The sequence below is a fragment of the Mus musculus genome, chromosome 5 (genome assembly GCF_000001635.26).
Source record: "Mus musculus strain C57BL/6J chromosome 5, GRCm38.p6 C57BL/6J".
NCBI classification, from domain to species: domain Eukaryota; kingdom Metazoa; phylum Chordata; class Mammalia; order Rodentia; family Muridae; genus Mus; species Mus musculus.
In genome coordinates this window covers 69,515,039-69,542,647 of record NC_000071.6, presented here as the reverse complement: position 1 = coordinate 69,542,647, position 27,609 = coordinate 69,515,039, and the positions used below count along the sequence as shown (strand labels likewise).

The following is a 27,609-nucleotide window of genomic DNA, read 5'->3' as shown; positions in this document are numbered from 1 at the left end:
GTGCGTCATCTTTTCACCCACTGATTAGCTTTCATTTCCCAAGTTCAGCTACGTTTGTTGGAGGATCTTCCCTCATAGCATACATAGGTATGTGTCTGGTCTATCTAATCCTTCTAAAACACTTAGAATTTTAATAAAACACAAAACTGGGTTATGTGAGGAGCCAAATAGCTGTTGCATAAAGCTTGGCTTGTTACCTAAAGTTGGTATGTAGCCTCAAGAGAAATCAGTCTCGATGCTTCATAATAACATTTTTATGGGCTGAGAAACATATGGGATTAAATTTTAAGTTCTTTATATTGTAAATTGTTAAAAGATTTATTACTAAGTCTTGATTTTAGTTTTCCTAACTCGTAGCTACTTCATGCACATCACTAATGAAAAGTCCTTATTTATGAAATCAGCTGTGTGAATTACTATATCCAACTTTAGCCAGGCTCTCTGTATTTTACTGAACAGAATAACTTTGATATATTTAACAAGTGTGAGCTGAATATTTCTGATTAATGGAGCTCTTAGAGTTAAGGCTGCTTTTTTAATGTAGTTTAATTTAAAAGTCATCATTGGCAGTAACATGCAGATGACTATAATTATATGAATTACTCCCAGGGGTTTCTAAATTCACTGTTTTAAAATAAAAATGGCTGTCAAAAAACATAGGATTAAAAATTCAAAAGTCTCTGTTCTCTTCCAGAATTTGTATCCAAATAGCCATCCCTGCCTTTCTAATACTTTATTCTGCCAGCTCTTTATCTCCTTTTGTTCTTTTGTCATATGATATTCCATGCTTCAGTCTAAGTCAAGGTCACACACTCAGAATTAGCAGAAGTGACTATTAGCTAAGTAGTCAGCATAGGTAAGCAGACTGTGTCCTTAGCCTAGCAGTATGGAGTCTTTTCTCCTCTGACTCATCCAGAACACATGAGTAGCATCGTGGGCAAAAAGAGAAGAAAATGTTCCACATATTTAATAGGCATTCTCAAATAGAATTAGGAAATATTTTATAGGAAATATTTATAAAATAAAAAATATTACCAGCTGTTACTTTTTGCTTTCTTTGTGGTGTGTGTGTGTGTGTGTGTGTGTGTGTGTGTTTGTGCATCTTTTTTAAAGTGAAAACTTGAATTGTTTAGGACAATTTTGTAGATATCTACCACACCAAGTGTAAAATCTTTCTCTAAATTGCTATGAGGAGGGGAAGTACATTGGTGATTTCTTTTAGAAAATTTGAAGTCAACCTATAGTCATAATAAGAAAATGTGAAAACTTAATAAAGTAGTTGAAGATGGCAGGTTTTTAAAAAGGAACTTTCCAGCATATGTTTTTTTCTCCCTAATAATTAATTTATTCTTCCAAATATTATCTTCTTTAATAGGAAGATAGCTTATAACCACACCACCAGTTAATCTTAGTATATGTTTCAAAAAGTTCAATTGACTAACAAAGTAAATAATAAATAAACAAACAATTTCTTAATTTTTCAGGATGTCAAACCCAGAACAGTATGACATGGGCTTCTACCAATCTAATTATATCATTGATAATCAGGAGCCGAGTTGCAATGATTCTAATGCTTATGGAAATGTTTATGGATACAGAGAGTAAGTATTGAATAAGTATGCTCTCATTTTTAGAAGTGCCAGTGTTCTGCCAGTTAGTTCCCAGGAGGTAGGTTTTCTTGAGGGAAGACAAAGTTAACTGAGCAGTTGTCAGTGAAGTATCCCCACTAAATGACAAGAAAGGGCAGAGAAATTGCCCCAATTTTCTGTGATTAGTTTTTCACTTGGTGCTCATGACAAGTTAATGCTTTATTTATTATTTTAAAAATAATGCTCAAGCAAGAGCCTTTTACCCTGTATTTGTACAGATGCTGAAAATAGATTTTATCTATTTAAAAGCATTTATTTTGTCAATTTCTCTCAAAAATTAAGACTGCTACAAAACAGAGGTATGGATGAAATTCAAGGTCTTTTATAATGTCTATTTAATTTTTAAATGAGAAATTTCTGCATGTGTACTGTAGTCACATCACCACTCCTTCCTGTGTCCAAACTCACAACCTCTTCCTGAATAGTTAATACACACACACACACACACACACACACACACACACACACACACACACTGCTCATCCATGTGCAAATGAATCTGCTGGCCAATTTTGTGTTGCTCTTTTATGTATAAGTGTTTAATGCTGACAACATGAGAGTAGATAATTTATCAGTGGCCTCGTCCCTGGAGAAAACCATTTATCTCTCTTAGCAGCCATTGGTTGCTGGTAGCTCTTCATCTAGGGATGGGGCCTTTCTTTACTCATGGTGGCATGTCAGCTGATATTATCATTATAATCTTGTTCAGGCAACAATATTGCTGAAATTTCTTGGCTGCTCTTTCTGTCACATATAGAAAACAGTATCTTGCAGTATATGTCCTCTGGCTCTTACAGTCTTTCTGTCTGCTTTTTTCTGAAATGTTATTTTAGCATTAGGTGTTTGGGTTGCATTGTTGGTGTATCAGGTGAAGTTGGGCATCCCACAGTCATTTATGTACAGTTTTGATCAGTTATAGATTTCTATAATGGTCTTCTCTGCCATACAAAGAAGTATCTTTTTAAAATTGTAGTCCTTTTTCTTTTCTTTTAGTTTTAAAATATTATTTTATTTTTTAATTTATATCCTGCTCATTGCACCCATTCCGGTCACCCCTTCCCTCATATCTTCCCCCATTCTCCCTCCCCATCTCCTCTGAGAGGGTGGGGACTCCCCTGGTTATCCCCTCACCCTGGCACATCTTATCTCTGTTAGGCTAGGCATTTCCTCTCCCACTGAAGTCAGACAAGGCAGCCCAGCTAGAAGAACATATCTCGTGTACAGGCAACAGCTTTTGGGATCGCCCCCACTCCAGTTGTTCAGGAAATACATGAAGAACAATCTGCACATCTGCCACATATGTGTGGGGAGACCTAAGTCCAGCTGCTGTGTGCTCTGTGGTTGGTGGTTCAGACTCTGAGAGACCCAGGGGTCCAGGTTAGTTGACTCTCTTGATCTTCCTGTGAATTTCCTATTCCCTTTGGGCTAGCACTCCTTCCTCATAGTATTCCATACCCAAGCTCCATCCATTGTTTGACTGTGGGTGTCTGTTTCTGTCTGAGTCAGCTGATGGGTGGAGCCTCTCAGAGGACAGCCATGCTAGGCTCCTGTCTGCAAGGATAGCAGAATATGATTAATAGAGTCAGGGATTGGTGCTTGCCAACGAGATGGGTCTCAAGTTGGGCTGGGTATTGGTTGGTCATTCCCTCAGTCTCTGCTCCATCTGCTGTGCCTGCATTTCTTGTAGACAGGATACATTTTAGGATGAAAGTACACAGAAGTTTCTTTAATGGGAGTAAGAACTATACTTATCTATGATGTAAGGATAAGTTTTCAAAAGGAACTTAGTAAATATTTTCCATTACAGATATAAGATTTTATTTGGAGGAGTTATGCAATAAAATATGAAATTTTAACATGGGTATTATGAAGATTGCTATGACAGTGTTGACATAAACATAGTTGGAGATAGAGAATGTATTTGAGATAAATTTAACTTGAGGTTCTGGGGAGATGGCTCAATTGGTAAAATGTTTTCTACAAAATCATGAATACCCTAGTTAAGATCTTCAGAACCCACGTGGAAAGCTGGATGACATGATGTGCATCTGCAATAAAACATGGCAGAGATGGTGACTGGGAAATCTCTGAGGCTTGGTGGCTACTCATTTTAGACAAATCAGCAAGCAGTCTCTCACTGATGGGGATCAGTAAAAACACAAGGCAGATCTATTGAGGAAGATATTCAACATTGATCTCAGCCTTCCACATACACTTGTATACACACATACACCCCCACCCCCACCCCTCCCCACTACCACCTGTACACACATAAGAGAAAGAGAGGGGGAATTGTTAATTTAAATTTTAAAAAGGAAACAATAGAGAATTTATTATTTGCTTCTCTTGGCGGCAAAAAGAAAAGAGAACTCGGCTATGCGAAGAAAAGTCATTAATTATACCTTTGACATTGAGAAGGCTTGACTTCCTTTTCTTCAGTTGAGACATAGGTACATGTACTTTGTGGAATTTTCATAAAGAACAATTGCTGATAGATAATAAAGTATATATTAATGTAAGAGACTGATTGAAATATTAATTAAATATAACTTTCTTTTTTTTTTTTTTTTTTTTTTTCCATGTAACTCTTTTTTTTTTTTTTTTTATTTTGTTTTCTTTTTTTTTTTCTTTCCATTTTTTATTAGGTATTTAGCTCATTTACATTTCCAATGCTATACCAAAAGTCCCCCATACCCACCCACCCCCACTCCCCTACCCGCCCACTCCCCCTTTTTGGCCCTGGCGTTCCCCTGTTCTGGGGCATATAAAGTTTGTGTGTCCAATGGGCCTCTCTTTCCAATGATGGCCGACTAGGCCATCTTTTGATACATATGCAGCTAGAGTCAAGAGCTCCGGGGTACTGGTTAGTTCATAATGTTGATCCACCTATAGGGTTGCAGATCCCTTTAGCTCCTTGGGTACTTTCTCTAGCTCCTCCATTGGGAGCCCTGTGATCCATCCATTAGCTGACTGTGGGCATCCACTTCTGTGTTTGCTAGGCCCCGGCATAGTCTCACAAGAGACAGCTACATCTGGGTCCTTTCGATAAAATCTTGCTAGTGTATGCAATGGTGTCAGCGTTTGGATGCTGATTATGGGGTGGATCCCTGGATAAGGCAGTCTCTACATGGTCCACCCTTTAATCTCAGCTCCAAACTTTGTCTCTGTAACTCCTTCCAAGGGTGTTTTGTTCCCACTTCTAAGGAGGGGCATAGTGTCCACACTTCAGTCTTCATTTTTCTTGAGTTTCATGTGTTTAGGAAATTGTATCTTATATCTTGGGTATCCTAGGTTTTGGGCTAATATCCACTTATCAGTGAGTACATATTGTGTGAGTTCCTTTGTGAATGTGTTACCTCACTCAGGATGATGCCCTCCAGGTCCATCCATTTGGCTAGGAATTTCATAAATTCATTCTTTTTAATAGCTGAGTAGTACTCCATTGTGTAGATGTACCACATTTTCTGTATCCATTCCTCTGTTGAGGGGCATCTGGGTTCTTTCCAGCTTCTGGCTATTATAAATAATGCTGCTATGAACATAGTGGAGCATGTGTCCTTCTTACCAGTTGGGGCATCTTCTGGATATATGCCCAGGAGAGGTATTGCTGGATCCTCCGGTAGTACTATGTCCAATTTTCTGAGGAACCGCCAGACGGATTTCCAGAGTGGTTGTACAAGCCTGCAATCCCACCAACAATGGAGGAGTGTTCCTCTTTCTCCACATCCTCGCCAGCATCTGCTGTCACCTGAATTTTTGATCTTAGACATTCTGACTGGTGTGAGGTGGAATCTTAGGGTTGTTTTGATTTGCATTTCCCTGATGATTAAGGATGTTGAACATTTTTTCAGGTGCTTCTCTGCCATTCGGTATTCCTCAGGTGAGAATTCTTTGTTCAGTTCTGAGCCCCATTTTTTAATGGGGTTGTTTGATTTTCTGAAGTCCACCTTCTTGAGTTCTTTATATATGTTGGATATTAGTCCCCTATCTGATTTAGGATAGGTAAAGATCCTTTCCCAATCTGTTGGTGGTCTCTTTGTCTTATTGACGGTGTCTTTTGCCTTGCAGAAACTTTGGAGTTTCATTAGGTCCCATTTGTCAATTCTCGATCTTACAGCACAAGCCATTGCTGTTCTGTTCAGGAATTTTTCCCCTGTGCCCATATCTTCAAGGCTTTTCCCCACTTTCTCCTCTATAAGTTTCAGTGTCTCTGGTTTTATGTGAAGTTCTTTGATCCATTTAGATTTGACCTTAGTACAAGGAGATAAGTATGGATCGATTCGCATTCTTCTACATGATAACAACCAGTTGTGCCAGCACCATTTGTTGAAAATGCTGTCTTTCTTCCACTGGATGGTTTTAGCTCCCTTGTCTAAGATCAAGTGACCATAGGTGTGTGGGTTCATTTCTGGGTCTTCAATTCTATTCCATTGGTCTACTTGTCTGTCTCTATACCAGTACCATGCAGTTTTTACCACAATTGCTCTGTAGTAAAGCTTTAGGTCCGGCATGGTGATTCCACCAGAGGTTCTTTTATCCTTGAGAAGAGTTTTTGCTATCCTAGGTTTTTTGTTATTCCAGATGAATTTGCAAATTGCTCCTTCTAATTCATTGAAGAATTGAGTTGGAATTTTGATGGGGATTGCATTGAATCTGTAGATTGCTTTTGGCAAGATAGCCATTTTTACAATATTGATCCTGCCAATCCATGAGCATGGGAGATCTTTCCATCTTCTGAGATCTTCTTTAATTTCTTTCTTCAGAGACTTGAAGTTTTTATCATACAGATCTTTCACTTCCTTAGTTAGAGTCACGCCGAGATATTTTATATTATTTGTGACTATTGAGAAGGGTGTTGTTTCCCTAATTTCTTTCTCAGCCTGTTTATTCTTTGTGTAGAGAAAGGCCATTGACTTGTTTGAGTTAATTTTATATCCAGCTACTTCACCGAAGCTGTTTATCAGGTTTAGGAATTCTCTGGTGGAATTTTTAGGGTCACTTATATATACTATCATATCATCTGCAAAAAGTGATATTTTGACTTCCTCCTTTCCAATTTGTATCCCCTTGATCTCCTTTTGTTGTCGAATTGCTCTGGCTAATACTTCAAGTACTATGTTGAAAAGGTAGGGAGAAAGTGGGCAGCCTTGTCTAGTCCCTGATTTTAGTGGGATTGCTTCCAGCTTCTCTCCATTTACTTTGATGTTGGCTACTGGTTTGCTGTAGATTGCTTTTATCATGTTTAGGTATGGGCCTTGAATTCCTGATCTTTCCAGAACTTTTATCATGAATGGGTGTTGGATCTTGTCAAATGCTTTTTCTGCATCCAACGAGATGATCATGTGGTTTTTGTCTTTGAGTTTGTTTATATAGTGGATTACATTGATGGATTTTCGTATATTAAACCATCCCTGCATTCCTGGAATAAAACCTACTTGGTCAGGATGGATGATTGCTTTAATGTGATCTTGGATTCGGTTAGCGAGAATTTTATTGAGGATTTTTGCATCGATATTCATAAGAGAAATTGGTCTGAAGTTCTCTATCTTTGTTGGATCTTTCTGTGGTTTAGGTATCAGAGTAATAGTGGCTTCATAAAATGAGTTGGGTAGAGTACTTTCTACTTCTATCTTGTGAAAAAGTTTGTGCAGAACTGGGATTAGATCTTCTTTGAAGGTCTGATAGAACTCTGCACTAAACCCGTCTGGTCCTGGGCTTTTTTTGGCTGGGAGACTATTTATAACTGCTTCTATTTCTTTAGGGGATATGGGACTGTTTAGAAGGTCAACTTGATCCTGATTCAACTTTGGTACCTGGTATCTGTCCAGAAATTTGTCCATTTCGTCCAGGTTTTCCAGTTTTGTTGAGTATAGCCTTTTGTAGAAGGATCTGATGGTGTTTTGGATTTCTTCAGGATCTGTTGTTATGTCTCCCTTTTCAGTTCTGATTTTGTTAATTAGGATTTTGTCTCTGTGCCCTCTAGTGAGTCTAGCTAAGGGTTTATCTATCTTGTTGATTTTCTCAAAGAACCAACTCCTCGTTTGGTTAATTCTTTGAATAGTTCTTCTTGTTTCCCCTTGGTTGATTTCACCCCTGAGTTTGATTATTTCCTGCCGTCTACTCCTCTTGGGTGAATTTGCTTCCTTTTTTTCTAGAGCTTTTAGATGTGTTGTCAAGCTGCTAGTATGTGCTCTCTCCCGTTTCTTTATGGAGGCACTCAGAGCTATGAGTTTCCCTCTTAGAAATGCTTTCATTGTGTCCCAAAGGTTTGGGTACGTTGTGGCTTCATTTTCATTAAACTCTAGAAAGTCTTTCATTTCTTTCTTTATTCCTTCCTTGACCAAGGTATCATTGAGAAGAGTGTTGTTCAGTTTCCACGTGAGTGTTGGCTTTCTGTTATTTTTTTTGTTATTGAAGATCAGCCTTAGTGCATGGTGATCTGATAGGATACATGGGACAATTTCAATATTTTTGAATCTGTTGAGGCCTGTTTTGTGACCTATTATGTGGTCAATTTTGGAGAAGGTACCATGAGGTGCTGAGAAGAAGGTATATCCTTTTGTTTTAGGATAAAATGTTCTGTAGATATCTGTCAGATCCATTTGTTTCATCACTTCTGTTAGTTTCAGTGTGTCCCTGTTTAGTTTCTGTTTCCATGATCTGTCCATTGGTGAAAGTGGTGTGTTGAAGTCTCCCACTATTATTGTGTGAGGTGCAATGTGTGCTTTGAGCTTTACTAAAGTTTCTTTAATGAATGTGGCTGCCCTTGTATTTGGCGCATAGATATTCAGAATTGAGAGTTCCTCTTGGAGGATTTTACCTTTGATGAGAACAAAGTGCCCCTCCTTGTCTTTTTTGATGACTTTGGGTTGGAAGTCAATCTTATCAGATATTAGGATGGCTACTCCAGCTTGTTTCTTCATACCATTTGCTTGGAAAATTGTTTTCCAGCCTTTTATTCTGAGGTAGTGTCTATCTTTTTCTCTGAGATGTGTCTCCTGTAAACAGCAAAATGTTGGGTCTTGTTTGTGTAGCCAGTTTGTTAGTCTATGTCTTTTTATTGGGGAGTTGAGACCATTGATGTTAAGAGATATTAAGGAAAAGTAATTGTTGCTTCCTGTTATTTTTGTTGTTAAAGTTGGCATTCTGTTCTTGTGGCTGTCTTCTTTTAGGTTTGTTGAGGGATTACCTTCTTGTTTTTTCTAGGGCATTGTTCCCGTTCTTGTATTGGTTTTTTTCTGTTATTACCCTTTGAAGGGCTGGATTCGTGGAGAGATAATGTGAGAATTTGGTTTTGTCGTGGAATACTTTGGTTTCTCCATCTATGGTAATTGAGAGTTTGGCTGGGTATAGTAGCCTGGGCTGGAATTTGTGTTCTTTTAGTGTCTGTATAACATCTGTCCAGGCTCTTCTGGCTTTCATAGTCTCTGGTGAAAAATCTGGTGTAATTCTGATAGGCTTGCCTTTGTATGTTACTTGACCTTTTTCCCTTACCGCTTTTAGTATTCTATCTTTATTTAGTGCATTTGTTGTTCTGATTATTATGTGTCGGGAGGAATTTCTTTTCTGGTCCAGTCTATTTGGAGTTCTGTAGGCTTCTTGTATGTTCATAGGTATCTCTTTCTTTATATTTGGGAAGTTTTCTTCAATAATTTTGTTGAAGATGTTTGCTGGTCCTTTGAGTTGAAAATCTTCATTCTCATCCACTCCTATTATCCGTAGGTTTGGTCTTCTCATTGTGTCCTGGATTTCCTGGATATTTTGAGTTAGGATCTTTTTGCATTTTCCATTTTCTTTGATTGTTGTGCCGATGTTCTCTATGGAATCTTCTGCACCTGAGATTCTCTCTTCCATCTCTTGTATTCTGTTGCTGATGCTCAAATCTATGGTTCCAGATTTCTTTCCTAGGGTTTCTATCTCCAGTGTTGCCTCACTTTGAGTTTTCTTTATTGTTTCTACTTCCCTTTTTAGGTCTAGTATGGTTTTGTTCATTTCCATCACCTGTTTGTATGTTTTTTCCTCTTTTTCTGTAAGGACTTCTACCTGTTTGATTGTGTTTTCCTGTTTTTCTTTAAGGACTTGTAACTCTTTAGCAGTGTTCTCCTGTATTTCTTTAAGTGATTTATTAAAGTCCTTCTTGATGTCCTCTACCATCATCATGAGATATGCTTTTAAATCTAGGTCTAGGTTTTCGGGTGTGTTGGGGTGCCCTGGACTGGGCGAAGTGGGAGTACTGGGTTCTGATGATGGTGAGTGGTCTTGGTTCCTGTTAGTAAGATTCCTCCGTTTACCTTTCGCCATCTGGTAATCTCTGGAGTTAGTAGTTATAGTTGACTCTGTTTAGAGATTGTTCTTCTGGTGATTCTGTTACCGTCTCTCAGCAGACCTGGGAGACAGATTCTCTCCTCTGAGTTTCAGTGCTCAGAGCACTCTCTGCTGGCAAGCTCTCTTACAGGGAAGGTGCGCAGATATCTTGTTTTTGGACCTCCTCCTGGTCGAAGAAGAAGGCCCAAAACAGGGCCTCTCTCAGAAGCTGTGTTGCTTTGGCAGTTCCCAGAAGCTGTCAGCTTCTGTGGTGCAGACTCTCACCTGTGCAGACTAAAATCCTAAGTTCCAGGGAGTCCTGGAACCAAGATGGTGACCGCTGCTCCTGAGGCCGAGGCCGTCTCCCGAGCCAGGCAGACACCTGTCCTCTGGTCCGGATGGTGGCCGGTTATCTGCGGCCCGCCCAGGCTGCTGCCTCAGCGGCTCTGTGCTTCCGCCCGTCCCAGAAGCTGTCCGGTTCTCTGGTGCACCCTCTAACCTGTTCAGACTAATTTCCTAGGTCCCGCGGAGTCCCGGAACCCAGATGGCGACCACTGCTGCTGAGGCTGAGGTCGCCTCCCAAGCCAGGCGGACACCTGTCCTCTGGTCCGGATGGTGGCTGGTTATCTGCGGCCCGCCCAGGCTGCTGCCTCAGCGGCTCTGTGCTTCTGCCCGTCCCAGAAGCTGTCCGGTTCTCTGGCGCACCCTCTAACCTGTTCAGACTAATTTCCTAAATTCTGCTGAGTCCCGGAACCAAGATGGCGACCGCTGCTGCTGAGGCTGAGGTCGCCTCCCAAGCCAGGCGGACACCTGTCCTCTGGTCCGGATGGTGGCCGGTTATCTGCGGCCCGCCCAGGCTGCTGCCTCAGCGGCTCTGTGCTTCCGCCCGTCCCAGAAGCTGTCCGGTTCTCTGGTGCACCCTCTAACCTGTTCAGACTAATTTCCTAGGTCCCGCGGAGTCCGGGAACCCAGATGGCGACCGCTGCTGCTGAGGCTGAGGTCGCCTCCCAAGCCAGGCGGACACCTGTCCTCTGGTCCGGATGGTGGCCGGTTATCTGCGGCCCGCCCAGGCTGCTGCCTCAGCGGCTCTGTGCTTCCGCCCGTCCCAGAAGCTGTCCGGTTCTCTGGTGCACCCTCTAACCTGTTCAGACTAAGTTCCTAGGTCCCGCGGAGTCCCGGAACTCAGATGGCGACCGCTGCTGCTGAGGCTGAGGTCCTAAATATAACTTTCAATAGCACTCTGCTATCCTATTGGTTTTGGTTGCTCAGTTACTTTTCTGAATGTTGTTTCTGGGCCTAATTTAGTAAACTGGAATAAAGATCATGTCTCTCAACAGGCATGATAATTACCATTTACCAAGCCCTCTCTCTGTGTGGTGAACTGCCTTGAGCTTTATTTTTAACAGGAAATTTTATTTGTACGATATTGACATCTCAGAGGGTTATTGCTGTATAAGCTCACCCTTTCTAGTTCTTTCTGAATTCTGGATGTCTGATTCAACTCAGTTGTTCTGGCCTAAACTCCTCTCTAAAGTGACTAGTTCAAAGTGGCTTCTCCTCCCTTCTGACTGAATTGTTGTGGCTGTTCTCATACTAATTTGCCAATCTTTTCTAATCTTCTGACTACCTCTCAATCTCTGGCTCATTCTGTCTTCACTACTGTCTAGCTTGTTCTATCTGTAACCTGTCTCTGTAAAACTGCTATACACACAGATCACATACTACCTCACCACCACCCAGCCATTTGCTCCCTGTGCTGTTAAGTAGCCTCTCTTTCCTCTGCTGTTCTCATGAGAATCCTGTCTCTAACTCATTCTGTTAAATCTTTCTCTTGTCCCTTTGTCTGCCCCTCAATTAGACATCACTTCCAAACATGGCCACTTCCTTCTACAAACTAACCCTATCTTCATTGTTAGGGTTAAAAGTATGTAGTAAGGGCACGCCTATATTCCATCCAGAGAGATTAAAAGTTTGTCATTCCAGCAAGATCACAAAGACCTAGAAGGTCTTTGGATGTGATCCCTTCCCAGAGCAGTCATATTGCTGGGTTAAAATTTCTCTACATTTAGTAAGTGTGTCACTGGAACCCTGAGCAAACCCATGAGTTCACTACTATTACTGAGAAACCAGCCACAGAGATAAATTAATAATTTTTTTCAATGTTACTAATGAGTTTTTTTTGTCTGTGACAAAAGGTCACAAAAGCAAATTAAGTCAGGAAAGTTTTGCATTGTTTTATTTTGTTTTGTCTCATGGCTTGAAGTTACAGTCCATCATGGAGGGTAACGACAAGTCATAGAGGCAGTAATTTGAGATTGCTGATCACATTATGCCCACAGTCAGAAAATAAAATGAGAGAAATGACTACTGCATCCTTTTGTTAAAATTAGGGTACTCCAGCTCGCAGAAAGCTGTAGCAGTAAATGTGTGGGTGTTTATTTCTACCTTTATCAATCCAATCTATGATCCTCTCTCTCACACATGTGCCCAGATGTTTGTTTCTTAGTTGATTCTAAATCCAATCAAACTGACAGTACATATTAACCACCATAGTCAATTAGTAAGAAACAGGCTTAAGGCTTTAGGTCTAAGGCTGTTTGCTTGGTTTTATGTGAGGGTGAACATATATTATAAAACAAAGAACATAAAATAGATTCCTTTAATAGTAATGTTTGAATAACAGTGAATTGAATTATTTTAGCTACACTAAGATATATGTTGACTATAACATCCCAGTAGATCTAGGTCAATAACATCATAACAAAATACTTCCAGATATATTCAGTATTGAAAGCTTGCTTCAAATGAAGACAAAGTACTTTAAAAACAGAGGCTGAAGAGATGGTTTAGAGCTTGAGAGCACTGATTGCTTTCTAGAGGTCCTGAGTTCAATTTCCAGCAACGACATGGTGGCTCTCAACCATTTATAACGAGATCTGTGCTCCTCTGACATGCAGATATATATGCAGAACACTGTGTATAGAATAAGTAAATAATTTTTTTTTAAAAAAGAAAGTTCTTCTGTTTAAAAAAAATTATCTTAAAAGTCACAGAAGGGAAGAGGAAAAATAGAATAACAAAAGCAAAATAATATATGTTAAATGTGTGTGTATGTATATATATATATATATATACATATATATATATATATACATAAAAAAGAGTATAATGGAATAAGTATAAGACATCCTACACACATAAGCAGGCGGTGCCACATTCCTTACTGAGTGGGACTCTAAATGAACAGGAAACGTACTGTTGTGTAATGTTTCTACAACTTCAAATGGTGAGTACATGAGAGTGTATTTAATTTTGGCATTTATGATTTATACTTTGAAAGATAAAGAAACAGAAAAAGAGTGCTAAAGGTTGAACAAGTATGTTGAGAATTAGGCTGTTTCAGAATGGTCAGTGTAATGATCCAAAATGAGAAAATGTGATGGGCTTTTCATGTCAGGTGAACTCTTTTATAGAAAGAAGCACATTGCCTTGAAATGCATGTTTCTTTTATCCACCTTCTTTGTCAAATGGCATTTCTACTTAAGTACTACCTTTTTTTTTTTTTTTTTTTTAGCTAAAATAAAGTCTAGTGAGAAGAAGCTAAAATTTTTATTCTTAAGCCAGGATTTATGGATAGATCACAACTTTCTCTCCCATTTTGCCCAAACCAACCTTCTTTTCCTAATTAATTATTCATTCCAACACGTATCAGAAATCAGGATACACAAAGTGACAGACATTAACTCTAAATGAAGTTATGCTGCATCAGTGCTGCTGAACTTGCACCAAATATAAGCCCTGGTTCCAGCCTACACTGACAGATGAATAATATCTCTCATGATGTGAGTAGCTATGATAATCAGTATGTGTGTTGTGGGAATTCAAAGTTTTTAGACCACATCCCTCCTCCTAATGAGACAGTACTGGCTTAATGAATGATGACTTGACTCAGTCTTCTCTCTATCTCTACAGTTGTATTTGCCAAGATAGGTAATTTTGTCGTTAAAGCTTAAGTTCATAAAAAGAGATTTGAATATAATTCTGTTGGAATTTGTGTCAAGATTAATCGTAAAAGAACATCATCCAAAGTCATTGTGTAAAATATTCTAGTGTAAAGAGATCTCAAGAATTACGAAGTTCATAATCTTGAACTCTATTTATCTTCGGATATATATATATATGAAATAAACTATTTTCATAGACTGTCTTCCTTTTCTGTCTTTTATCCTCTAGCACTACTATAAGTAATTTAAAACAATCAGGTATTTTTCAAGTTTCTGATGCATATGATAAAACAAAAACCACACTCCTGGATATGTAAAAGCATTATGCTTTGGCAAAAGCAAATTGCTTACTGTAAAAAGAGTTTTGGCACTTAGCTACTCACATACTGTTGAAGGTGCCCTAGGTATTTATGGATAATTTAATGGACAGTAATTTTCTGGGAATAGCCAATAGTGGAGAATACATTTCTCTGTGAACAAAACTGAGTGTATAGATTTTTTGTTTCATTTTGGTTGATCATACTGCAGAATTATAATTTTTATTAGCCTCTCTGCACGTTTTTAGAGAAACTTTAATGTTGTTATTTGCTCATGAAGAGCAGAGAGAAACCTTTTTTCTATGTAAGAACAAGAGCACTGCTCATAAAGTTCAATCTGGAACTCCAAGTAGAATGCTGTGTGGCTCATTTACTTTCCAAACTCTATTTATTTTTCTGTAAAATGGTATTTACAATGCAGTTTTGCCCATACAGAGTTTTAAGTGATAAAAGGGGGGCAGTGTCCAGTATATTGCTCAATTAAAACTGTTATTATAAGTCATTATTATTTTTTTTTCGAAACAGGGTTTCTCTGTATAGCCCTGGCTGACCTGGAACTCACGTCGTAGACCAGGCTGGCCTCAAACTCAGAAATCCGCCTGCCTCTGCCTCCCAAGTGCTGGGACTAAAGGCGTGCACCAACACCGCCCGTCTAAGTCATTATTATAAAAACTTCTTCATAAACCCTTCAAATTTTGGAGTTAAAAATAACTATTTTTTTTACCTGCACTCAAGCTCAAAGGGAGAAATTAAGGCAAATAAAATATATGAAATATAACACAGATTCTCTACAAAAGGAACAACTTTATCCCCATTTCACACATACATGAGACAAGCAAGACATGTTTAGGTTAATAAACATTCAACTAAAAATAACTTTTAAGCAGGTTCATCATTGACTTGGTAAGTATCCCTTAAAACTAGGTGAATTCATTAAGAGGAAATTGTACTTTCATTTGTTGATTTAACAGGATATTCCTTTCTTGTATGTGAAAATACAGACATTTCTATTTTTCTAGGCCACAAGCCACTGAGCAGCCTTCCTCTCCAGCTCCACCAGAGATGTTCCTGCCATCAGATTACGGAGGGCAGCTTTTTCAGCCAGCATCCAACTTGGATTATTACTCACAGTCTCCCTCAGTTGACACTTTTGATGAAGAGCCCCCTTTGCTAGAGGGTAAGTGTACAGCTTTAGAGACCCACAGCAATAATCAGTATTTAACCTGTTCTGTCACAAAGCTGCATACTCGGCTTCATGTGTAATTAATACACAGTTAACATGAGTCAGACAAGACAATACACATAAACCTAAACCAGTGTAAGTTTGTTGCATTGCGGGGAGAAGTTTCTAAATATGCTTGTTCTGTTGCTATGATACTGTTGCAATACTTCAAGGGTTGTTCACTGTTTCCTGGATTTGGGCTCTGGCAGTGTACAAACAGGAAAGACATGTTATGAAAAGGGGTTAAAATCAGACTAACAACACTTTTCAATCATCTAATCGTGCCCTTCATAACAGCATTATTTTATTCTTTGCTATTTGCATGGTAGCAAAGGAGATAGTTTCTCAAATTAATACTTCTTGGTGGTAGACATGAAGGCAAGCCAAACTCTTCTCTGGCGCTCACAAGCTCTCTGTCTCTCTGTCAGTCTGTCTGTCTCTTGGCAAGGCTAGATGCAGAATACAGTTCCAGTACCTAACAATATTCCTAGGAAGGAAATGCAAGACTTTTGGACATGAAGGTCCAGATAGATTTCAGGAATATTTCTTTACTATTTCTGTTCCTATGCAGACATATTATTTATACATTAATAGGTTTTTTTTTGATGGAAGTAACAACTATAGAAAGTTGAAATTATCTTGGTTTGACATTTGAGAGCTAAGCAGAAATGTTCAGTGATAAACTCCTCCTCATCCTACATGGACTCTAAGTGGAATCGAGTGTAAAAGATTATAATTACCAATATTTTTTCATACAAAGTATTGCTTACCTCATTTGAACTCAACAACAACCTGGAGTTAACACAGTGTTCTTTCTTTGCCTAAAAGAATGGAAAGAGAGAGGGGTGGGGGAGAGACAGATTTTAGCAATACGGAATAGCTCAGAAAATTATGTAATAGATCATTTAGTACCTAAGATGCTATTGAACTTTTGTGGTCAGTCATGTTTAACCAGTTCAGTCTGTTTCTCCTCTGCAATCATGAGACAACTGAAACTTATAAACTATTTCCATTGAGCATTTTGAGTTCACCAAAATCTTTGCCTTCAATGACCAATAAATTGTCTCACTGCATTAAGTAATAGGAATGACAAATAAAGAAACATATGAATCAATATATAAAGCAGTTAAAATCTTGTCCCTAGGGATTAACTATTTTGTGTTGGGTTTGGGGTGGAAGCTGAGAAAACTCCCTTCAGATACGGATGCTTAAAAAAATGAAAGTTTATTTTCTGGGCACTTAGGGAGGCAGCCTGTTTGGGATCTGAACCATGTCCCCGAAGGGAGATTGTACATTTTTAAAGGATGGGAACACAAAGAGAAGGGGAGCTAGGAGGAGCTGCAGTGTTATTCAATTATATTTGACACTGTGAGTTAAACAAGGGGGTGCCCATTAGAGACTGGGCTATATCCAGAGCACCTGGCTTCAAAGTCCTTAATTCATTCTCCTAATCATTAGGTCCAGAGCTCAGAGTGATAAGGGGACAAAGGAATAGGTCATCTGCATGTAGTTAATAATGGTCGAACAGGCAATTGGTTATATATTTTTACAATTTATTCACTTTGGTTTATATAACAACAATTCCTATAGTCTTTACCAGTTAACAGACAAGAAAACATTTGGGGAAGAGGGATAGGTGTTCATTTCTAGTCCTGGGAATATGAACTTGTTTGACCCTGACAGCAAGTTGGAGAGATTGTCCTTGAGATGGCTTTATTCAGACAACTGACTCTTTACCAGTTGACCTTGAGATATCTGAACTCAGATGACCTTTTACAACAGAAGCAGTTTAGCTGTAAGGAAGTCCCAAGCTCCCCTAGGGCCTGGGACCTTGAATTTTGTTTCTCCCTACGATTAAATGGAGTCTGAAAACAAAACAGTAGTACTTATAACAAGTTTCTTTTGCTTGTTCCCAACATTTACTATGAACAAACAATGAAACATTTGAATGGGTCTTTTTTCCAGATACTATGCTATATATATTATGCACATAAATAAAAGGAAATATTATTCTTTAATGAAAGTATTTGTTTTGAGTATTTTAAAACAAAATTCTAACATGTTATCTTATAAGGTCTTCTTTTCATAATTATATAATAATAATTTCTATATATGAATTCCTTAAAATCATTAAATGTTAGAAAACATGATTTATGATGGTTGTATAAATCATATGCCACAGCCTAAATGTACCTTAGAGGTTGTAGCCTACAGTAAGGAATATTTTGATGAACTTCATAGTTAAAATCTTTTGTCCTATGAAGTTTTTGAGATGTGTCTGGACCACTGGGAAAATGTGGCCAGAACGTACTTGTAACATTGCCAGTTGTCCTTTCTACTGAAATTTATAGTAAAATATGCAATGTCTATGCCAATTCTCTAGTTAAAAAAAAGGAAAGATGAATACTTTATATTATATTCTAGTAGAACTCAGAGAGTTATCCATTCTTTCAAGTTTTGTGCCTTTTGCTGTATTAGTATTAAATTGAATTTCCTTTCCTTATTTCAAGATAGATTTAGATAAAAATATGTTAATAACTTTGTAGAAGATGCAATTGAAAAAGATCCCTTTTTTCTGCCTTAATTTCAATATAATTCTCTCACAAGTGTTTGGGAATACATGGAAATCTTAGTATTTACATTTTAAAATTGAGGGTGATATTTCTTGGAGACTTTTTTACAACTGCAGTTTTGGTTAGATCCAGTTTCTCTAGATCAACACAGTATCTACATCAATTTCCTCGAAGATGCTCAGATTTTAAAGTACTATGTTTGTTCAAATTTTTCTAAGTTATAAACACACTATAAAGTAAAAAATAAAAATTCACCCTGGTATAATGGTCAACCTCAGCCTGTCAAATGAGAACAGTTAGTGGTATTTGTTCTTTTTTCCTTGTACCACAGGCTGATACTTAAATGTGAAATGTCAGCACCATAATTCATGTAAAAATAAAGATCTTAATTCACTTTTATTCTTTATGTCATATACTTTAATACCACTAGATGACAGCAAAACAATAAATTTTACATTCAAATTTTATAGAGGTTACATCTTCAGTTTTGCACAATAAGGTGTTATGTTGAGACCCCTACAATGAGTACTTGGCAATAAGTTTAGAAACAAAATATTACAGACATATATATTCAGTTGAAAACATTAAATGTCTTTCTCATGAAAATATTTAGTACATCCTATATCCATTCACAATTTTATGACTTGGTAATGAAATGTGTGCAGGCTTATACCATCAAATAAATGGTCAAAATCAGTAATGACATTGCATAAAGCAGTTTTCCCTAATTTTTTTTCAGAAATAACTACTTTTTTTTAAAGTAAAAAGTATATTTTGTACCAAAACCACTTAATTGCGATTAAAAACTAAAAATGAATTTTAAAGTGACAAAAGCCTGGCATGAAATTAATTTAAACTGTGATATTCCTTAATTTTATGGTCTTCTGTCATTCAAAAAATTACATTAAAATTTTGACCCATTTTAAGCTTGTTGAAACATTCACATCCTCCAGTGTGCATGATCTTAAGATACAATACACTGAAGGCAAAGGAAAACTGTGGAACCAGAAATTCAAAGAACTGGCTCACTCTTAAAATGACTTTCTTTTATTTTTTGAGATTATAGTATAGTTACAATTTGCCCCTTTCCTACCTCCAAGTCTTCCTGTGTAACCTTCCTTGCTCTCTTTCAAATTCATAGTCTTCTTTTCATTATATATAATATATGTGTATGTATATTTATGTATATGTGTATATGTATAATAGATAAATAGATAGATAGATAGATAGATAGATAGATAGATAGATAGATAGATAGATGATATATATAAAGAGAGAAAGAAAGAAAGATTGACATATATAGATGGATGAATGGGCAGTTGAATTAAGGAAGGTAACCTTTCTTGTAGAAAAGATTGAATAAATTAAATATAAGATAGATCGAGAGATAGATAGATAGATAGATAGATAGATAGATAGACTGATAGATACATAGCTATATAGATATATAAATAGACAGAAAGACAGGTAGACAGATGACAGGTGATAAATAGATGTGACAGATGATAGAGGTAGATGATAGATAGATGTATGCATGCATAGATGGGTGATAAAGAATAAACAGACACATGATAGATGGATAAGTAGATGACAGACAGACAGACAGACAGATAGACTGACAGATGATAAATTGGTTGTACATGGACCTAGCTTGTAAATGTTTTACAGGAATAAGATTGGCCAATGTGGAAATGTATTACTCACTTTTAGACTTTATAAGTTATTTATTATCATTTTTATAAGTAACATTATATAATAATAGCCAGTGTAATATGTAGATAAGGTATAAAGAAGAATTAAAAATCTCCCAAATAGATATTATATTGCTAAACATTAGCAGAATTAAGTACCTACCATATATGGTAAAACCAGATTCTCTATAAACATAATGCTCTTCAAGAATTTTGTTGTTTCTGAAATCAAATGGGTAAATTTAAGAAAAGTGATATATACAGATAAGAATATATAAAACATATTTTTCACATTTTTCTAGTTAACAATATGCAACAATAATATTATTTTTGATTGAGCTACTCTTCAAAAATTTATTTGAGAATGTATGCAGAGGAGTTTTTGAAACTAGAGAAATGTGACACATTTAGTCGCAAATATTCATGCCACGATTTGTCTCATTGAAATTGCATTAAATATTTGACATTAAATAAGTGTAGATGTTATTTTACCGTAAAGATTGGCATCCCACACCGGCCAGACCCATTCTGTCTCCAGTTGTAACTTGTGAGGGCGTCTAAGGAAGCCAGCAGTCAGACAGGAGTGGCTTCCTAGCAGCCCTTGCTTTACCATCTGAATGCTACTCAGTTTCTTTCACTTTCATTTTTGAAAGTTTAATCTTATGATCTTTAAAACATTTCTTGCAGGGATGGAGAGCTGGCTCTGCATTTAAGAGCATCCGCTGTTCTTCCAGAGGCCCCTAGTTCAGTTCCCATGCTAGCACAGTTTCCTTACAAACCAAGTCAGATTCTCTGATCTTACATTTTTGATATTGATTTTTCTCCTGGATGTAAGCCACAGTTAATCATTATTTCTGCTCTTCTTTACCCCCCTTTACATTTAAGTAAATGTCTATGTAATTAACAAATATGGTAATGATGAAAAGGAAGTTACTTCACCTCTCAAAATCCTGCCCATCTGATGAATAAAATAGTAATGAATCCACACTACATTTATCATGTGTGTGAGACCAGTATTTGTAGATCTTGAGAGGCCAGTAAAACCTGAGCAATCAATCAGAGCTTGCTTTAGCGAAATGATTTTATTCTAATACTCTCCCTTACAAAAGGAAAAGATTAACTTGTCCCTTGTATTTAATCTTTGAGTATATTGACTCAATCTCCCAGTGCATTGATTTATAAACATCTGCATGTACGTCGTGGTTACTGCTCTCTGCAGGAAGAGTCGTACACTTTCTTCCTCGTGGAGGTTTTATCAATGTAGAGCAAGGTTATTGTTCTTATTAGGAAGGATGAAGGGAAACTCTAGGGCTAAACTGAACGTCGTCGCATAATTATGTAGTGAGTGATGCGGCCTGATTACAGAAGTGCTCGCAGCTGAAAATGTGGGTGGAGAAAATATCTGACAGGGGTGGTTGAGACACTTTTAGTCTGTTAGCTACAATGATAGGTTTTACTGTATGTCAATTCCCGTGCTTTTAGCTAGAATTAAAATTTTACTACATGTGCCCGATGAAAATTTTCCTAACAGATTTTTTTTTTTTAATTTAAAGTATTTGAGTGTATTGTTTGCTTACTATACCTCACACTTTAGATTATGAAAACAACTAGGTAAATTCTCTTAGGATACCATGAAAAAATAGATATACTATCCGTGAAGGAATATAACTCTTTGTTTCCTATATGTACCTTTGACTTTTTATTTATTTTTTCGCAGAACTTGGAATTAATTTTGATCACATATGGCAGAAAACCTTGACGGTGCTAAACCCAATGAAGCCAGCAGATGGCAGCATCATGAATGAAACGGATCTCACAGGACCCATCCTTTTCTGTGTGGCTCTGGGAGCCACATTGCTTATGGTATCTTCCGACAGCCAAACTGACATTTCTTGACTTGTCTTTATGAGTGCTACTTTTGAAGAGATCTCTAGAAAAAAAAAAACAGAAGAAATTTGCTTTTTCTCATGCCTTAGGATATGACCTTGTATCCCATCACATTAACAAATAGGTATAGAGATACATGACAATAACGCCAGTACTCGGAACCATGGTGCTTCCTAGTCAGCAGTCCAGCCATTCCATGGTTAGATACAGAAGGTAGGCTCAGTTAAACAGCCTCTCTCAGCACACATACATGAATATGTACATACAAATGCATACACACATGAAGACCCCTATACACACACACACACACACACACACACACACACACACACAAGTAGTTTCTTCTAATGCAGCTATATATTTCAAATGTGGTTTAAAAAGTATGTGTGACTACATACGTGATTTCTTACCCTTTGTTAAATTTAAAATACTACCCAGTCAGGGTACTGAATGCAATCTAGTTTCGGAGTGACCAGTGATCACATTCTTTTCCTCCTATATAACAGCCAGCGATAACAAGCTCCCTCCTTTTAGCACAAATAAAACGCCAACACTGTCTAACTCAAACCCTGTCAACCAGAGTGCCCACTTATTCTCAGGGCTCCCTTCTCTTTTTTACAGTAATGTGTTAGTCTTGATTCAGCTACTATGTAAGGCCATGGCAATTAATCAAATAGTCAGAAACAATCAATATAGTATATTAACCCATCTTTCTCTTGCAAGTCATTTGTAATATAACAACTGTTTGTTTCTCTGTGGAATATGTTACGAATACCATCTCTTAAAGGACAGTGGTGCTAGTGTCATCATCAAGATCACTCTTGGATGCATAAAGCTAGTAGGAGTTATTTAAGTACCTTCTCTTGCCTGTCATTCCAACCCTGAGGAGATGGGCATATAAAGTACACGCATCTGACCAGACCGAACTATTTAACAAGATCCCGTCTCATAAAAGAAGACTGGAATGTAGGTCAGTGGTAGAGCTGGTACTCAAAGTCTACGAGGTCTGGAACTTGATCCTCTGAACTACAGGGAGCTTTGGTTAGCATTTGAATCGAAGAACACTAAGCATTTTAGATCAAGATGAACTAATAAAAATCAATTGTCTAGGTAGGGTTTAGACATTTGAGGTAAAAACCCAGACACCTTATTTTCCATTTCAATATTAAACCTTTCTTAGCATTTGAAACAAACTCTTAAAATAACATTATTAGTGATACTAACTGTAAATTTCTAAGACTGTAGTAGATGTTTTATTCTTCTCATCAATCATTCAGCTATGCAGTAAATATGGGGCAAAAAGAGTTTCACTCCTGTCACACTCTATAGGTAATGCTTGGTTTAAAAAGCTACACTGGCAATACTTCCTATTTTTGTAGCATGACTAGCCTGTCCCAAATTGTATATATGTATATAAATACACATATATAATTTAATTATATGTAATAGATACATGTTATCAAGGTGTTTATTTTGGAGATTATAATTCTTGTTATAGGCGGTGGGTTTTTTATACTTTAACCAGAATCCTCAGTGACCTGGTGATGTATCTACTATGATATTCAGTAGCATCTAGTACACTTTCAAATGTTTTGATTTCTAATTTTTTTCTTTGCGTTGCTTCAGGCTGGAAAAGCCCAGTTTGGTTATGTATACGGCATGAGTGCCATTGGCTGCCTTGGGATTCACGCCTTACTGAACTTGATGAGCAACTCCGGGGTGTCATATGGCTGTGTGGCCAGTGTGCTGGGATACTGCTTGCTCCCCATGGTCCTCTTGTCCAGCTGTGCAGTCTTCTTTTCACTGCAGTAAGTGTCTGTGCTAAATGATCCCGCATGCACAATCTTTGTCCATGCCTGCCAGACCAGGAAAATCAGGAAGGTTTCTTAACATTTTGTCAATGGAAATGGAAGGATTATGCTTATTAAAAGCTACACATATATTCGGGGGTGGGGGTGGGAAAGTAGGTCAATTTGGCTGGGGAGCTGCTCCTATTTAACTAGTTTAAAAAATAAATCCAACCATGTAATATTTAAAACTTGTACCTTTAAGTTGTCACATTCTTCAATATAAACTATTGGCATGGGTAATATAACAACTGAAGGAAATTCACTTATTTGATTTTGGAAGAGTAAATGCCTGCTGAATTCTGACAAATTACTTCAGTGCCCAGGCATCTGCCTTCTGGGCTAGAAAGAACTGCTATTTCTCAGCTGGGCTCCTCACAGCAGAGGACTCACAGGAACCCTGATGAGGATATTAATTCTGGAGAACTTAACAGCATACAGGCTCAGTCAATACAAGTTTTGCCTTTTCTTTCTTCATTTAGGCAGCTGGCATTTGCAATTCTAAACTATCCATAAGGATACTTAGAGGTGTTTCCCACAGCACTTTCCCAAGGCTCTTGCATAATGCTAGCACTCAGTGATGGCAAGCAACAAACTCGAAGTTACCTGCTTGTCCACAAAACATGTAGAAATAAACCCTTACCCTTGTGCTCATTCTTTCATGGCCAAAGGAGATGTAATTTGCGCTTTCTTCTGGGATGATGCAGGACATAGGTTGTTAATGCTACACTGGAAGGGATATTGTCGTATGAGAGCCTATTCGTTCGAAGACAATATGGTTAAAGAAGCAAAAACGTATGATATTCTTGCTATCCCAAATAGTTATCTTTATGAAATTACTGAGAGTGATTTAAACATGCTCATTTTGCTTGATATGGCCTCCTTTTTTTATTATAACACTCTTGAGAATTACTGGAACCAAACACTGCTTTATCAGTGAGTACTCAGATTTAACAAAAGAATATGACAGGAAATGGACAATGTGAATGCATAGATAGAACCAGTTATGCTTACTCAGTTCTAGCCACAGACAGATACTGCATTTTGTATAACTGTTTGCTCTAGCAGGTTGCTCTGCTTACAGAGCTGTGCTCTATACAGAAGTTTGACAACTTTGTCTGATTGATTTTGCAAAATAATAACACTGTGGTGTACCATCTTTTTTGGTAAGAGTATTTTCAGTGTCTTCGGTATTTAGAGCATCTTAAATGATTTGGGTGCTAGGGACAAAGAGAAGACTGTTCATGTAAATTAGATTTGGAAAACCACTACATGTTTAGACATTTTTTTTTCATCCTGAAATCATAAAGGAAATTGAGTGTGAGCATCTCACAAGCGTTATGAAGTACTTGAGAAAGTCATGTTTAAAGAGGAGATATTTGTTTTGGCTCTCAGTTTAGAACAGGCTTGCTAAATTTCTTCTGTGGAGAGGTCGATATGGTGATAAGGAAAGTGTGATGGAAGAGACAGCTGCTCAGCCTGGAGGAAAGAGAACAAGTTGCAGGGGTTGGTGGGCCAAACTTCTTCCCTCTAGGTTCTGCCTCCAACGTTGTTAGCGGCCACCACATCCAGCTAGAGCTACCAATGAAATGTTTAGCCACTAGACTTTGTTAAAATCCAAAGTCACAATACACAAAACTCAGAAATACATTACATGAAACAGGAATAAAATAGGAAATGTCAATAAATGAGACTGATGATTACCACGACTTCTGCTTTTGCTTATTCTAGATTTACCAAAGTGTAAAAAGATCAGTCCTGAACAGCAGATTTGAATAAAATATTTTCTGGCTGCCTGAGGCCCTGTAAGCTCCTTCAGGTAGTCAATCTCCTTTGCAAATGGAGACTGATGCTCTGAACAGATGCACCACCTGCACTTCACAGGTAGTTCTGATTCAGCCCCCTCCCCCCACCCTTCAGGCATAAGGCATCTGTCATCTTTGTCTCTCCTACAGGGGTACCATAGGAACCATGTCAGCCCTGCTCATCATTACCTGGTGCAGTCTCTCAGCTTCTAAGATCTTCATTTCGGCCTTGGCCATGGAAGGACAGCAGCTTCTTGTCGCTTACCCCTGTGCCTTACTTTATGGACTCTTTGCCCTTCTGACCGTTTTCTAAAGACTGCTTGAAGTGACTTTGCAAGATCCTACCTGTTGGCTCTTCAGATTTTTCTGGAAGTGCATTTCCATTCAAATCCTGTGAGATAACTTCCGTGTTATTTCTGTTGCGAGAATATTAAGCAGAGAGACAAGACAGTGCTCAATGATAGTTCTCTACTAGCCTGTTGGTGGGGATGATGTTTTGATTTTTTTTTAGCCTGGAGCATTAAAACAGTTAAAATGTTTTGAAATATTAAGAGATACAGTCTTGGTGCTGATGAATGCTGTTTTTCTCAATAGACATGCTTCTGAGAAATTGTAAGCAAAATACCATCTTATGCTTAACATTTATTAACTCTATAATAAATATTTTTCAAAAACTTTCATAACTCTGTATGTGGTTAAAAGTTACAGTTTGGCACCTTTGGAGAGTTCAGAGGTTTTATCTATCCGGAGTCAAAGAAATCCCTTAATTTACCTTAACAGCTGTTATTCGGTGTCATTTAGATAATGTATTGGCTCAACACATTTTCAGATTCTCACTTCCCTCTCATCTGATCTAAATGCTAGGGTCTATTACTACATCTCTCCCTTGCATATATCCTAAGTAATTTTGCTATATTCTCTCTAAATAGATAAATGTACCTACAGAAAATTCCACCCATTTTGTATTAATGCTATTGAAGTTTTTGAAATAGTTCTCAGCACTGCCCTTTAATCCTTATACTACATTTTGGTTTGAAATTTGTTTTCCTACTCAGATGACCAAATAACACCAATGCTTTACTGCTCAAGTCTCTAATCTTTCTTCCTCCCGTATCTGTTATTTTGGTCCTATTTTCATGAAAGCCATAAGCATGTAGATCACTACTGCATCTTCCCACCGTACGAGAGATTCTACTGATGTCTACTTTGTTTCCCTGTTATCGCCTTCTTCTCTCCACATCTCTCTTCCCTCAACCTTCATTCTCAAAAGCACATGAACATTATCTACTGCCCCCTAACTCAAAAATTTCACGTGTGACCTATTTCTCTAGCCTACTGTATAGAAAAAAAAACTTTTGAAAGGGTTGCCTTATATCTGAATCTACCTTATTATTTTTTTACTCTTCCTGGTCATCTGGGCAGGAAGTTTCATCCTGTTACCATGACAACCTTTGTCAAATGGGTTATGACATGCCACACTACATCCAAGTATTTTTCAATTTCATCTCATTTGGTAAGTGGTATTGGCTTGGTCTTTTTGCCAGTTTCTGGCTTAGTGTTGTACTTCATCCTATATCTTTCACATGGATTTCCAATAGCCAATTCTCTTAGCCCTCTCCCCTTGGCTTGTCTTTCTTCTACCTTTAAATCATAAATCTAATATTAAGTTATTACCTGTGATAATTCAGTTAAATGGCTTTCAAATATAGTGACTCCAAGATTCCATCTGTATTGACTTCCTTGAACTCCTGGTATCTATACAATTTACACTTAATATCTACATTTGATTTTTCACATGATATCTCCTATATGTTATGTGATATGATAAGCTCATAATCCCTTGATTTCTATCCTGCCTTCCTCATTTTTCTTTAGAATCTTTTTACTTTTGTGGTAAGTGGAGTCTTGATCACTTTTGGTTTTCACCAACATCTTGTGCAATATTTGATTTAGCCTATCCTGAAAATACGTTTTAAATGTGACAGTCTCTCAAGAGCTCTTTGGATAGGATACCAAGTGTTTCTTCAAAGGTCTTTTGTGCGTCAGGCTTCCTTCTCAGACTGCACTTTCAGTGAGACATGATTGGATCATGAGGTCAGGGACATAATCAATGAACGGATGCATCGGTGAATTCTTAATCCGATGATGTCGCTGGGAGGAGATAGAAAGCAGGAGATTGGGCCAGCTTGGAAGAAGAAGATCACAGAGGTTTTGCCTTTAAATGATGTTTCTAATCTGTGCCCCCTGTTTGTCAGTTTGGAGTGAACTTCTCTGCTCTGCCACATATTCCTCACTAGGACTTTCTTTGTG

General features: G+C 37.7%; 1 protein-coding gene across 1 annotated transcript; it reads left to right on the top strand.

Moving 5' to 3' along the window:
- Positions 1 to 25,978, top strand: Yipf7 (Yip1 domain family, member 7). The gene is made up of 6 exons (NM_023784.5): positions 1 to 87; positions 1,485 to 1,601; positions 15,294 to 15,451; positions 21,478 to 21,623; positions 23,274 to 23,455; positions 25,450 to 25,978. The coding sequence occupies exons 2-6, from the start codon at positions 1,486 to 1,488 to the stop codon at positions 25,610 to 25,612; spliced, it is 765 nt and encodes a 254-aa protein (NP_076273.1). The 5' UTR covers positions 1 to 87; position 1,485; the 3' UTR covers positions 25,613 to 25,978.
- The last annotated feature ends 1,631 nt before the right edge of the window (positions 25,979 to 27,609 follow it).